Source organism: Melanotaenia boesemani, chromosome 8, assembly GCF_017639745.1.
Source record: "Melanotaenia boesemani isolate fMelBoe1 chromosome 8, fMelBoe1.pri, whole genome shotgun sequence".
Classification (NCBI taxonomy): domain Eukaryota; kingdom Metazoa; phylum Chordata; class Actinopteri; order Atheriniformes; family Melanotaeniidae; genus Melanotaenia; species Melanotaenia boesemani.
In genome coordinates, this window is record NC_055689.1 from 9,482,926 (window position 1) to 9,495,788 (window position 12,863).

Here is a 12,863-nt window from a genome sequence, read left to right on the forward strand (position 1 = left end):
GCTTCATCAGTCAACTATGCGCAGTGAACGGATTTGAAGGACTAAGACCTGGGCAAATAAACAAGATGTCCAAATGCATCCAAATCAGATTATGTTTTTACAGAGTCAGCTAACAGAAGAGAGCAGCTGGCTGAGTTTGGAAATTAAACCCCGAAGAGAAATGAGAGAAAAATAAATAAATAGAAGAAGCTGGAAGACCAAGAGAACTAGAAAATTCTGCTCCTGCAGAACAACTGTGCTAGAGTATGGGGGTATTTTTCTATCTTTAATCAAGAGAGTAATTGTTTGCTTTGAGAGCAAGATTTCTGGTTTTCACGCTCAAATATCATCTTGCTCTCTCTCAAAACTCTACTCTCACACTCAGATAGTCCCTCTTAATTTCAAATATATCGTTCTTCCTTTCAAAACACTGCAGTCAGACTTGGTCTCTTTCCCTCACACTCAGACACTTTCTCTGCTCTCTCAAAACTTCTGCTCTTGGATATTTTTTCCTCTCTCTTGGGGTGCAGAAAGAGCTGTCTGTCAAACCTCCTCCAGCCAATAGAATACGAGATAATTCGAGCAAATCGTCCTCACCTAATTCAGGGTGCGCTTGTTTTACTTGACACAGTGACTCCACACTCTTAGCCCAGATTTTGTTTGAACATAAACTTTTTAGTAGTGACTAATTATCATTTTATGTTTTATATAACAGTGTCTCATTAATAAAACAAATAAGTTGTTTCTAAAAGTTTTCTACATTGTGCAGTGTAATAATAATGATTAGCAAAGAAAACTCAACATGTTACGTTTCTGTCAGAGGGGGCGGGGGTATTTTCAAAACTCAACATATCCTGACCGCAAAGGCTCATGGGAGATGCAGATTCAGCTGAAATTAAAGATAGAAAAATACCCCCATACAAAAGCCTTCTGCTGAATGAATGTCAAGAAGCAGAAGTCCTGCTTAAAATTTCAAAAGTCTGAGCAGAATTATTATTTGTAGAGTAAAAGGCAAACTGGAAGAATATGAAGCTATGAGTGGAGGAATATGAAGTAGGATACATTAAGTTAGTACCCAGCCTTTTCTCTATCACTTCATCAAAGACAAAACGTTCCTGTTTTAATAGATTGCTGAACTTAAAAACAATAAGATTTAGATTTACCAAAAATAATATCACACATTTCTTGATGCTTGAATGGTTTTAACAGCTCCAGCCAACTCAGAGTAAACCAGCACTTCATTATGCTCGTCTGCTCAGCTTGATAACACAAATAGATAATCAAGACAAGGCTCGGCAGAAGCTCCTGCTTCTCATGAACTAGTTCACAGTTTAGATCATTTTGGCTGTTTTAACTTAGAAGTGAGAATGAAAGACTGAACCTAGGAAACCTGTAACTAACCAAGTAACCTGCTGCTAGGAAATCCCACCGATGTCATCCATTACCAAGTAAATCCAGAGCAAGTATCCACGATACCGATACTGATACATTTTGCTTGAAATTTCATGATCAATGATTTCACCTTTAATTACTGATCATGATTATGATCATAATCAAACACAGTATAAAAATTTTAGTCAATTTAAACATTTTTATCAACTAAATTTAAATTAAAACTTTTTTGTGTCTTTTATCATGCAATTGTTTGAGAGAAATAAAGTCACTAGCTAATTAGCTAACATTAGCTAAACAAAAGCACAACCTACTATTGGTTGGCTGTCATTCACATTCTTTGGCTTTTTGTCCCCAAAGTCCTCTGCAAGAAAAATATTGATCTCATCAAATTGGTATCCAATGATACCGTTACTAGCCTTGGCATTGATACTATCGATATTCAGATCAATCCTCCCAACCCTATTGTTTGGGGCTGCTGGCAACCCTTGATTGTCGAGGACTTGCAGATATCCTCTGAAACTGGATGGATGCTTCAACTCCACATGTCCATAAGTTGATGAGGCTGAGCTTGCTTTTTAAATGAAATGAAATGTTAGATTTTTATTCTTCTGCAGACAGTATGTAATATTCTTGTAAGTAATCATAAGCATGCGATACACACGCTGCATGTGCAGCTTCCCTCCTTTCGTCTCCATTTGCCATTTCAGAGCAGGACTGCACCCACGTTGCCACGGAGCGTTGCTGGTTTGTTAATGCACGATGGTTAACGTAGTGTGAAATAGGTGTAGTGCCAGAAAATGTAGGCAGTAACTGTTGCAGGATGAGTTCGCATTCACATTCTTTATTTACAAATACGTTGCATTCATCTCAACATTCACAGAAATGAATGTGTTTATTTGAACATGTTCATGCACATTTCAACAACTCAATACATTATTTATTTATTTGGTTATTTGATGAGGACAATTTAGTCATGTAGACATGGTCAAAATGACTTGCTGAAGTTCAAACTGAGCATCAGAATGAGGAAGAAATGGAATTTCAGTGACTGGTCTTAGTATTTTAGAAACTGCTAATCCATGAGATTTTCACACGCAACCATCTCTAGGGTTTTCAGAGAATGGTCTGAAGAAGAGAAAATATCCAGTGAGCAGGAGTTGTCTGGACCAGAATGTCTTGTTAATATCAGAGGAGAATGGAAACAATGGCTGGAGATAATAAAAAGACAACAGTAACTCAACTGCTTCCAACCAAGGTCTGCAAAACAGCATCTCTGAACACACAACACGTCCAACCTTGAAGCAGGTGGGCTGCAGCAGAAGAAGACCACACCAGGTGCCTCCTGCCACCTAAGAACAGGAAACTGAGCTACAATTCACACAGACTTACCAACACAGGACATTAGAAGATGGAAAAATGTCACCTGGTCTGATGAGGAACATTCAGATGGTAGGGTGAAAATGTGGTAGAAACAATATGAAAACATGGATCCATCCTGTCTTATACCAATGCTTCAGGCTGGTGGTGTAATCGTGTGGGGATTATTTTCCCTTTAGTGCCAGCATGGCATCATTTAAACATCCCAGCTGAGTATTGTTGCTGACCATGTGATGGCTAATGGCTACTTCCAGCAGGATAATGAACCATGTCACAAAGCTCAAATCATCTCCAACTGCTTTCTTGAAAATGACAGAGTTCAGTGTACTCCAACAGTCTCCACAGTCACAAGCCTCACAATGTCAAACGCAGGTATTTTGCTGCAGGTGATGAGGAAGATTCCTTGGTGCAGCTTCATTTTTCCTAAACAGTTGCAGCATTTTATCTGTTTGGTGTCTGGTTTTGATCCCTTGTGAATGGATGCTAAGATAATTATGAATCATGACTTGTGTACAAAAATCTTCTCTAGCTGACATTCACAGCTGATAAAGGACCAAAAACACAGACCTCACCAAACCAAGCTTTATAAAACAAACTGTAAAGTCATATTTTTGACTCTGTACTGCATTCTCTGCCTGTTATGCTACTGAATTTTAGATGTATTTATGCTGGACTTTCACTGACAGAGTCATTTAGATGGAGCCTCGGCAATCAGACGGTCCAGCTAAAAGTCTGACACACAAGAAATTTTTGCTGATGTTTTGTGGAATTACATTGTCATTCACATTTTACAGGCTACCAGCTGCAGAGAGCAACTGTGATTCAAAGTTGGGTTTTAAATGAAGAATGGGTCAAAACTGGTCAAAACAAAGCTGCAAAGCTTGATGAGATGAGAAGAGATGGTCCATCAAATGTTTACAAAATAAATTAAAAGGTTGAACAGAAGGATGTTGTCAAGGTGATGAGCAATAATGTGAACTGATTATCTGAAATTATTTTCTTCTAGCCAAACAAAAACACTGAAGGCTGTTTTTTAATGTAAGAAAATGTGTAAGCTGGAGCAAAGATTTACTTTGCTTTCAGTTCTAGTTGGCCAACAGTGAAATAATAAAAATGTTCTCCTGATGCTCTCCTGAAGGTTCTCCCTGGTGCAAGGACTGCACCCCGACTGGATGCTCATGTTGTTCTTCGCTCACACTCACCTGACTGTGACCGTGGCTCTGGGCCTGCTGCTGGTTCCAAAGGTAATGTGATGGTTAATAAACTGAAGCTAAAGGAAAGACGTCATAGATGGATGTAATCCCAAAAGATCCAAACATTTATCACAACAGACAGAAAAAACCTCAGAGGCAGGCAGTGAGGAAAACAAAACAGGTATCACCCGAAACAAATACCAAACTTAGCTTAGTCAGGTGAATTGCAGGTGCAGCGACCAGTATAACACTATTTATTTATTACAATGCAAAAGCCTTGTTTTATATGTTGTTAATCAAATTATAGTATATATAAGGCAAAACATTTCCAGGAATAGTCATCAAAGCTTCTTAAATGACTTTCCAAAGCTCTTCTTTGGCTGTTGGCTGCCTTTTTTTCTATTTTCTGTCAAAATGATCCCACATTGCTTCAGTAATGTTGAGGTTTGCACCTTGGGGAGGGTTCATCACTCAATCAGACCCGTTACCACTGATTTTCAGTCACGTGGCATAGCCTTTTCTCCCTGTTTCCTTCCTTAAGAATAGCTTATTTTCAGCCACCCTTGATGGAGATTATTTCTCAGGTTATTTCTTAATGAAATCACTTTCAGATGCCATTCTTGTGTGTGTGTGTGTGTGTGTGTGTGTGTGTTCTTGTTGTTGTTGTTTTTTGATTTTTTTTTTGGATTAATGCTTCTTTCTTTTTTTTTCTTTTTTCTTTTGCCCACACTTGATTAATTTCCTTAAACTTTTACAAACTCTCTGCACACCTTGCCTTTGTTAATAATAGCTCCTTCGGATTTGACTATTTCATGTCTGTCAAACTATGTTATTTTTGCTATTTTTCATAGATGCAGCTGAAGAAATCTGAACAAATCAGTGTCTTTGTGACAGGCTTTACACAAATTCCTTCAGAAATGTTCGGGTAGAAGGACTGGACTGAAAATGAACAAAAGAAAAAAACTAACTAGACAATGTTCAAATAAAATCTTTGTAAAACCTTCAGAAAGCCTTGAAAATGATTGTCTAAGGCCACTCACAAGAAAACCTACCTGCTTTAATGAAAATCTAAACAAATCAGGGCTGACTGGTGATATTTGAAGAGTGCTGCTCATCTTCCACTCATTTCGTTTTAATTTCTCCTCATGAGGAGAGAGGAAAATAGAAACTGGAAACAAAAAGGTTTAGTTGGATGCAGAACCTGTTAGGAAGACTCATTAAAGAGTCATCCTTAACATTTTCAAGGAGATATTTTTGTGGTGTCTACAAAACAGCCTTCTTGTTATTTTCAAGCTGAAGGCTTATATAGCAAAATACATAAATGTGCAACTGCAAAGCACTTTAACGTGTTTAGTTTTTTCATATATATATATATATATATATATATATATATATATATATATATATATATATACTCATACAACTCATTGTAGTTCAGGAGCTATATACAATGTAATGTGTAATTTGATCTCAAGCGTAGCAAGTAAAATAGCATAATAACCTATAAATAATGAATACTCCAAGCACATCATCAAGATCTTTACATTTAATTAGTTATCTTCTGAGAACACATGACATTTACTTTACAAAAAAAAAGTGTATTTTTTTAACAATATTTGCCTCAGTTTATTATTTACATGTATGTTAAAACATGCAGATCACAATGGATCCATAAAATCACAAAATATTTAATCACAGGTATCAGAAACTGAAAAATAAGGTATTATATGTAAAGACTGGAGTAGCTTTTCAAGATCTTTTAAAAGTATGTACCTGTACACTGTGTATGTACCCCAATACAAACTGAAGTCAGATTTATCAGGTAAGAAAATAAAACAAGTTTTCTTCCTGACTTGGAAATGTTTTGTTTTATATCTATATATATATATATATATATATATATATATATATATATATATATATATATATATTATTATTATTATTATTTTTACAAAAAGAAAAACAACCTTACCAAGTCCCAATTTCACATTTACCAAATTCATCCCACAGGTCCGATTTAACCCTTTGGCAGGCCGGTTTTGGCACCTCGGGCCATGTGTTTGGCACCCCTGGCTTAAAATAATAACCAAATTAATTTGAATGCTGCACAAATTAATTTGTTCTTACAGGTAAATATAAAAAAAAGTATTCACTGTACTTAAAAACTGTAAAGGTGGGCTACAGTGTATTTAAGATTTCCATACAGGCAACAGTTGTTTTACGGACACAGAATTTTATTAATCACCTCAGTTCATTTGATATTAATGCACCCATCTGCTATTATGACCTTAAACTCCATCAGAGTGCGTGAGTAGTTATAGTAATTTGGCTAAGTACTCTCGTGGGTGTCTTTCAGATTGGTGGAAAACATTTAACTCTCCTGCTGTGTGAGGAATGGAACACACTCTGTTCTTTCATTCTTTCCTAATTAGGCTCCTCAGAAGTGTAAGTCTGTTGAGTACACTGCAATAATTAAACACAATGGGAGGACATTAATTTTATACAGCATCTGTTCATCAAACAGGGTGAAATATTTGATCTCTTCCTGTCCCTTGATGGGTAATTCAAACAAAGCTAAATCAATACAAGCCGAAAACCAAACTGTTTATCGTGTTGTAATAATGAAACCTCATATCACCTTTTGTTTCTGCACCCAGGAATCTGAATGAGGAGGAAAATAGAGCCTGCAAGCAATGAGCTGCATGCATTTAAATGTTTTATACATAGTTTGCATAGTTGTATGGAGTAAAATATTAGAAACATTACCTGCAGGAGACGTTAAATTTAAAACAAATTAAAACACCACAAAAATACCTGCAGCTGCTGTAATTACCTTAACCAGAAAATTATTTCTCAACTTTTCTGAGTTAAGGAGAGCTTGTTTCTCTTGAGTTTGACCGCCAGCAGTCCAACAGAGATTCTGATTTGAATGAAGATAGGAGTAAACATTATGCACTGGGGATTATTGACTGCATCAATCAATAAGGTTTAGAGTAAATAACACATTTTTTGTGCCTTGCAGTTTGTATTATTGGTTAAATAAAGCAATTTACAATTTACAGAAGATTTATAAAGAATATTATATTAAATCTTTATCAGTAGCTATTTTGCTGCAGGAAAACTGAAGCCAGATGATACTAATACATTCATCCAGCTGTGCATGTAAAAACTAGAAAGCAATATCTTCTTTTCTCTGCTCTGTTTCTAAGCTCAATTATGTAATTTGTTCTAACCTATTCTCTGCATCTGTTATAGTTTCTGTCTAAAGGCACTCAGGCCAGGGATGATATTGCCACAGAGGCCTATGAGGAGGAGCTAGACATGGGAAGATCTGGTTCTTACCTCAACAACAGCATCACCTCAGCCTGGAGCGAGCACAGCTTGGACCCTGAGGATATACGGGTGAGGCAACATTTACAATCATGGCCACACATTTGATGCTTGATTTTCCAATGGTTTAGTCCAAATATATCTATTTCTCTAACTCTATTCCATTATAATCCCAATGGTGACACATTTTTATGAACCAGCATCGATATGTTGGATCAGTTTCTGCCACTTTGAAAAAACACCTTAATAGAAAAATTCCCAATCCAAACCGATGCACATGTCTTTTTTTGTAAACTTGAAGATAAGCAATATATAATTTAACATTAATACCATTTAGGATGAGCTGAAGAAACTCTATGCCCAGCTGGAAGTCTACAAGCGAAAGAAGATGCTCACCAATAATCCCCACCTTCAAAAGAAGCGCAACTCAAAGAAAGGCCTTGGTCGCACACTGATGAAGCGGATAACCGAGATCCCAGAGACCATGCACTTACATCGCCAATGCAGCCGTGACGACGGTAGCGAACATGGCAGCAACCGCAGCACCTTAAGAAGAAACCCATTTGAGCCAAGTCATCACGGTAAGAGCAGAGTTCCATCATGAAGGTTTTCAGAGGGATGACACAGATGAAAACACAACACACAGGTGTACAGACTAATTTTCTCAGAAGGTGCTGCAGTCAGTGCCACAAAAAAGGGAGCAAAGTTCATTTTTTCTTGATAAAAACATACATTTATCGACTATGACATTTCACATCGAGAGTTTAAAACTTGAAAAACTATTTAAATCTGTTTCATTTGGTGCAATAATCTTGTAAAGGTAAAAGTATGGAAAACATCACAATTTTACAGTTTCTGAGTCTTTAAAGTGAAACTGTTAAGTTTACATTGTGGACAAATTTAGATATCTTACCTATGATGGAATCAGGTTACATATTATTGTTATTAGAATAATTTGCAATACTTTGTGCTGCTTTTTTTATATTTGAAGTAAACTCCATCAGCAGTTATAGTTATTTGCTAAGGTGAGTGTGCTAACCGTGGAGTCATTGAGATTATCATTTGTGTAACACAGGTGTAATGTAACTGTAAGTAGTCTGTTTTGGTTTATTTGGACAGCACAGTTCAACTACAGGGTGATTCAAAATGCTTTACAGAATCCAAGAAGCATAATTTAACATTTAAAATAAAAAGAAAAGAAAAAAAGAACACAGGATCAAAAAAAGACTGGATAAAAACAGTATTAAAACATGATCAAGTTTAAAAATTCAAGCTAAAACAGACGCAGATTTGGACTCTTTTTGTTTAATAAAAACTAGTGAAATGCAGCAGAGAACAGAAACTGAGTGTTTCAGCTGATCTGAGGCTTTCTGGGAGTTTGTTCCAGACATGTGGAGCAGAGAAGCTGAATGCAGCTTCTCCATGTCTGGTTTTGACTCTGGGAACTGATAAGAAACTGGATCCAGATGACCTGCGGGTTCTGGTAGGTTCATAATGGGTCAAGAGGTCACTGGTGTATTTTGGTCCTAAACCATTCAGAGCTTTATAGACCAGCAGCAGAACTTTAAAGTCTATTATCTGATGAACAGGCAGCCAATTTAAAGACCTCAGAGCTGGACTGATGTGGACCACTTTCTTGGTCTTAGTGAGGACTCGAACAGCAGAGTTCTGAATCAGCTGCAAGTGTCTAATTGATTTTTTTAGGTAGAACTTGTAAAAATACTGTTACAATAATCAAGCTGACTAAAGATGAAAGCATGGACTAGTTTTTCCAGGTCCTGCTGAGGTGATAGTAGGCTGACTTTGTAATTCCAATCATGTGTTTTTCAAAGTTTAGGTCTGAGTCCATCACTACACCCAGATTTCTGGCCTGATTGGTGGTTTTTAGGTGTATAGACTGAAACTCAGTGGTGACCTTTAACCGTTTCTCTTTGATTCCAAAGTCAATACCCTCAGTTTTGTTTTTGTTTAGCAGAAGAAAATTTAGGCCCATCCAGTCATTAATCTCCTCAATGCATTTACCAGGTACATATATATATATATATATATATATATATATATATACATCCATCCATCCATTTTCTGCCGCTTATCCGGAGTCGGGTCGCGGGGGCAGCTGCCTAAGCAGGGAAACCCAGACTTCCCTCTCCCCAGCCACATTCACCAGCTCATCTGGAGGGATCCCGAGGCATTCCCAGGCCACCCGAGAGATGTAGTCCGTCCAGCATGCCCTGGGTCTTCCCCGGGGCCTCTTTCCGGTGGGACGTGCCCAGAACACCTCACCAGAGAGGCATCCAGGAAGCATCCTAACCAGATGCCCAAGCCACCTCATCATTTCGGCCACTTGTATTCCCGCTCTTGTTCTTTCAGTCTCTACCCACAGCTCGTGACCATAGGTGAGGGTAGGAACGTAGATCGACCGGTAAGTCGAGAGCTTTGCCTTTTGGCTCAGCTCCTTCTTCACCACAACAGACCAACGGAGCGTCCGCATCACTGCAACAGACACGGCACCGATCCGCCTGTCCATCTCCCGCTCCATCCTTCCCTCACTTGTGAACAAGACCCCGAGTAACGTGAACTCCTCCACTTGGGGCAGGACCCTATTGTAGACCCGGAGAGAGCACTCCACCCTTTTCTGGCTGAGGACCATGATCTTGGATTTGGAGGTGTTGCTTCTCATCCCAGCTGCTTCACACTCGGCTGCGAATTGCTCCAGTGAGAGCTGAAGATCATAGCCCGATGAAACCCCAATCCTGAGGCCACCTGCAGTGTCGGCAGTATATATATATATATATATATATATATATATATATATATATATATATATATATGTATATCTACGTGTCATCTGCATAGCGATGGTAACTAGTTTTGTTGTAATTTTTGACCTGTGCCAGGTCATAAACACAGCCAGAAGAGGCCCCAGGATGGAACCTTGGGGAACTCCACATGTAATTCTTGTCTGCTCAGATATAAAGATACCTATTGGCACAAAATACTTTCTGTTCTCTAAATACATTTTGTATTTTGATTTAACCAATTTAGCTAACTTACATATTATGATTTTTCCAAGTTGCATACAACCTTGTTGTTGCATACAACAAAGTCAAATTTCTTGTTTTAAAATGTAAACATAACCACTATCATGTAAAACAGAAAATGCCTTTTTTTCTTTTTTTTTTTTTTGCTGTTTCTTTGTATTTGATGTCAAGTCCACACAACGGGGGATGTAGTGAGCTGCACGCTAATGTCAGCATGCTAGCCATACAGCCTTTGATGCTAACCTTTGTGTAGGTGTTACCAAAATCAGCCATCTTAGTTTAACACGTCAGCAAGTGCTAATTAGTGTCAAAAATACAAAGTAGGCCTATAGCTAGAGCTGATTCTTGGGTTTTTAAGCTATTTTGCCATAAACCTAATGATAAGTCTCTGAACCCATATTGACCAACAATGAAATTTTTGTAGACTATTTTTCATCCTGTAAGGCACATGAATTCAACTTGATAATTGTAAAACATTTAACTCAACACTAAAAAGGAGGTGTTATGGCACATATAACAGCATATGTTATATGTGATCATAAAATCAGCTTTCATAGAATCATCATAGAATTGACTTTCACATTCCTTTTTTTTTTTTTTTCCTAATCTTTTCCAGGAAAACCTCGAGATGACTCCCTGAGGAACAAAGTCATGGGTCTGACAAAATCACTCAGTTACGACCATGTTTGTGACCAAGATGCAGAAACTGGAAGTCAAACGGGTTCAGTTCCAGGAGACAAAACGACTCCCATCGAAACCGGCGGGGAGGGATCTCTTCTGGGCTCTCTCATTGGCCGCAGACATGCCAAGAAGCAGCTGGAACCAGCTGGAACGCCACCAAAGCTGGAACCAGCCGAGTCCACTGAGTCCGTTCCACTCTTCTGGAAATCAGCCAGCGCTCACAACTTAACACATGAGAAAAAACCCGTACATCTGCGGACCTCCATCATGCAGAAGTCTCTAAGCGTAATCGCAAGTGCCAAGGAGAAGATGCCAGGACTCGCCAACAAAACTCAAAGTGTGGATGATGCCAGTAAGAAGGGTCAGAAGGGACAGGAGGGGAGAGTTCTATCAGAGGTGGACGAGACACCTGAACATTTCCCCAAGATGATCATTAGCCAGTCAGTGGAGTACTCCAAGACTCCCATGAAGATGGGCATAATGAAACAACAGGTAACTACACTGTGAAAAGTTACTGATATATGAAGAGTAGAATTATGAATTAACAGAAAATAAGCTTTAATTTTCATTATAAATTGATAAACGAATGAAAAGAAATGACTACAGGTCTAGCTTTCAGAAGCAGTATGTCGGTCTTTGGCTGATTAATACTCAGTTCAGCTGGTTGCATAACATTGAAATCAGAAGGTTTCTAAAGATAAAATATATCTAAAATATTCTCCGGTAGTTGCTGAAAGCCCCACTGAGGAGAGTAAAACTGTAGAGTCTCAGGCTGTAAAATCCACAGAGTTCACTGAGAGAAGCTTTACTGATCTGAGAGGAAATATAAAGTCAGGTGGTGTAAAGGTCAGATAGCCTTTAAAGCCATTGATCTGTGATCTAATCTTTGAGCAGTTACACACATATTACTGCCAACTTTGACCTGGTAGTGGGCATAGTCACAGAAAAGGCATTGAGTAATTTCTTTATCTGTGCTCCAACACTTCACTGATGTTTATGAAAATCAACCAGATAGTTGTTGATAAAACCTATAAAATTCCAGCTGTTTTCTACACAACTTCATAGTATTCATAAGAGCTGTAAGTAAGTTGGCGCAAGAGCTGAGATTCTTGTGATCTGAGTGATGCTTAATATTTTACAATTGGATGAATAAAGCAGATACAATCAATTGCAGCAGTGATCAAAAGAAATGTGGCAACTGTCATGTAAGGCCTCTAAGAAATCCACTAATCAATATTTTCCTAACAAAAACTTGTTTATTGTTTTTGTTAATTTTTTATTATTATTCCCATGGATCCCAAATATCAGCTCTGTAAGTTCTAAATCTCCCGAAAAATTTCTTCAGAATCTTTTGTTGTTATATTGTGAGCTACCAGCATTTTCTCAGATAAGTCTGGTTAGCATGTTAGCATTTTTGATACAGTAACACTTGCAGGTGAACGCTGGTGTTGTTTTCTTGAAGTGTGAATGTAAACGTTCATTGAACCAGTGGAAGAAGTGATGAAGGACGCACTGAAGCACATGTTGGATATCTCGCTGCCTCTTCTACTGCTCATTCTGGACAGATTCTGGTGTAAACTGCATTAGGTTTGACCACCAAAGTAAAAACAGAAACACCAAGACTGCAGCAATTTGGTGTTCTGTTGTTTACTTGTGGTGAATGAGACGTTTTTGGTTCTGACTAACCAAGAGCCAGATTTTCTTCTTTTTTCTTGTTGGTCATTAGTTAGCAGTTAGGAAATATCGCCCCCCTAGCAAGCTTTGTTTTACCTGTGTGACATTGTCCAGGCAGTTTGGTCTGCTTGAGTGCAGCAAGAAAACAAACCAAACCAAATGAAGGTGCAAAATATTTCAGGATTCCCGAGGG

General features: G+C 38.0%; 1 protein-coding gene across 1 annotated transcript in view; it reads left to right on the forward strand.

The window, feature by feature from the left end:
- The window catches only part of gpr158b (G protein-coupled receptor 158b), a 111,842-nt gene that overhangs the window by 79,993 nt on the left and 18,986 nt on the right, over window positions 1-12,863 (forward strand). Inside the window, exons 9-12 of the mRNA XM_041992657.1 lie at window positions 3,890-3,995; window positions 7,200-7,346; window positions 7,612-7,855; window positions 10,932-11,488. Of these exons, the coding sequence (XP_041848591.1) occupies window positions 3,890-3,995; window positions 7,200-7,346; window positions 7,612-7,855; window positions 10,932-11,488 (1,054 nt within the window). The remainder of the gene's footprint in view (window positions 1-3,889; window positions 3,996-7,199; window positions 7,347-7,611; window positions 7,856-10,931; window positions 11,489-12,863) is intronic.